This window comes from Alligator sinensis, unplaced genomic scaffold (genome assembly GCF_000455745.1).
Source record: "Alligator sinensis unplaced genomic scaffold, ASM45574v1 scaffold1028_1, whole genome shotgun sequence".
Taxonomy (NCBI): domain Eukaryota; kingdom Metazoa; phylum Chordata; order Crocodylia; family Alligatoridae; genus Alligator; species Alligator sinensis.
In genome coordinates, this window is record NW_005842846.1 from 15,080 (window position 1) to 16,599 (window position 1,520).

A 1,520-nucleotide genomic window follows, 5' to 3' on the forward strand; every position below is an offset into this window, starting at 1 on the left:
CGGGGGGGATGCGGGGCGGCGGGCTGGGCCGGCGGCGGCTCGCCTGTGCGGGGGCCGCCCTGCCCGGCCCGGCCGCCCGCAGAGGTGAGCGCGGTGCGGACCCTCCCCCTCCTTTTTCTCCACCTCCCCCTTCCTGCGCGGGTGGGAACGCAACGCCCACAGCACAGGCCCCGCCCCAATGGAGGCCCCGCCTCTCTGGGTGCTGCTGGGGGCGGGGCTTGATCCCCTCTGCTGCCCCCTGGTGCCCAGCTGGGGACTGCAGGCTGGCCGGGCCAGGCAGGTTGGTGTCCCTGGGTGGGGCGAGCCGAGCCTGCGGATATTAGCAGACCCTGATGTTTCACTGGTCCCCATGGGCTCGGGCAAAGATTCAAGGAGATGCATATGAACTTGGGAAGAGCCGCAGGTTGGTCGCCCCTGATTTCGGGGCTCGGTGTCTGGAGAATCGTCGAAGCAAACGCCGCGTGTCATTGGAAAGCTGCGACTCGGCCCCTCCCCCCCCTCCAATCACAGCTTGCATGGGTCGAGTCGGCTCTAACGGGGGCTGGTCGGGAGTGGGAATTGGGCTAAACCGCAGCCGTTTCGCTAGTGCGGGTGTAGGTTAACCCTGCACGTAAGTTAGTTGTGCAGGGCTGACCTCTCTGTTACCTGATGCTGATATAATATCATCCTCTTTCTGTAATACAGCGTTTCCCCAAATCCGACAGATTGCGCAAAAGATCCAGCCTTAAGTACCTCCTGCACATTTTTCTGTTCAGCCTTAAGGACCAAATTTTGGTCATGTCAAGTATGATAAATTATACAAATTATCATTTTGTTCTCTGTGCTCTCTGAGAGCGTGGGTTTGCACAGTAAAAAGTTTGTTACTTTCATTCAAGAGGTGCAGGGGTGTATGAGATGCTAAACTCATGTCGGTCTGTTGCCTTCTTGCTTAGTAGTGAAACTATGAGTCCAACTCTTCCTTCGTTCTGGCGCTTTACAGAGGTGTGCCCTCTGCTTCCAAGGGGAGCTGCCTCCTGTGGCCCAGCCCCACATGCCCATGGCATTGGCATATTAGAAACCGAAGTCTGATTTGGATAGCCTCCTTTGGTGTTCCTGAAAATCACGCCTTCCTCTTCAGGGTGCCACAAGGCTTGCCTCTAGAGCAGGTGTTCCCAACGTTTATGTACCCAAGGGCACACTCAGATTTAACAGAAAAAGCAGCAGATGCCAACGCATGAATATTAAAATTTATAAACCTGGATATGCGCATGCGCATAGTTTCATTTGGGGAGGGAGCAGTAAGCGCCACTGCATCAGTTAGACTGACTCGGTCTCATTTTGGTGGCTGTTGCGTACAGCCTGAGTTCAGTCAGCAGTAACAGCGTTTTTTGTTGGAATAATGATTTTTTGCTGATGGTGAAAATGCAGGTGGGCACCTGAATACACTTAGGGGGGCGGGAGGGAGGGCGCCGTGGCGCCCGTGGGCATTGCGTTGGGAACTGCTGGTCTAGAGCAAGTCACTGCACTGCATGCCTGACTGG

The 1,520-nt window shown here is 55.9% G+C and overlaps 1 protein-coding gene across 3 annotated transcripts in view; it reads left to right on the top strand.

The window, feature by feature from the left end:
- The first annotated feature begins 8 nt into the window (after window positions 1–8).
- The window catches only part of CCDC90B (coiled-coil domain containing 90B), a 15,260-nt gene continuing 13,748 nt past the window's right edge, over window positions 9–1,520 (top strand). Inside the window, exon 1 of one of the 3 annotated variants that reach the window (XM_006035511.3) lies at window positions 9–84. In XM_006035511.3, coding sequence (XP_006035573.2) covers window positions 9–84 — 76 coding nt within the window. Of the gene's footprint in view, window positions 94–287; window positions 404–1,520 lie in introns of those variants that run through there. The other 2 variants (XM_025191659.1, XM_006035510.3) reach the window with 2 other exon arrangements.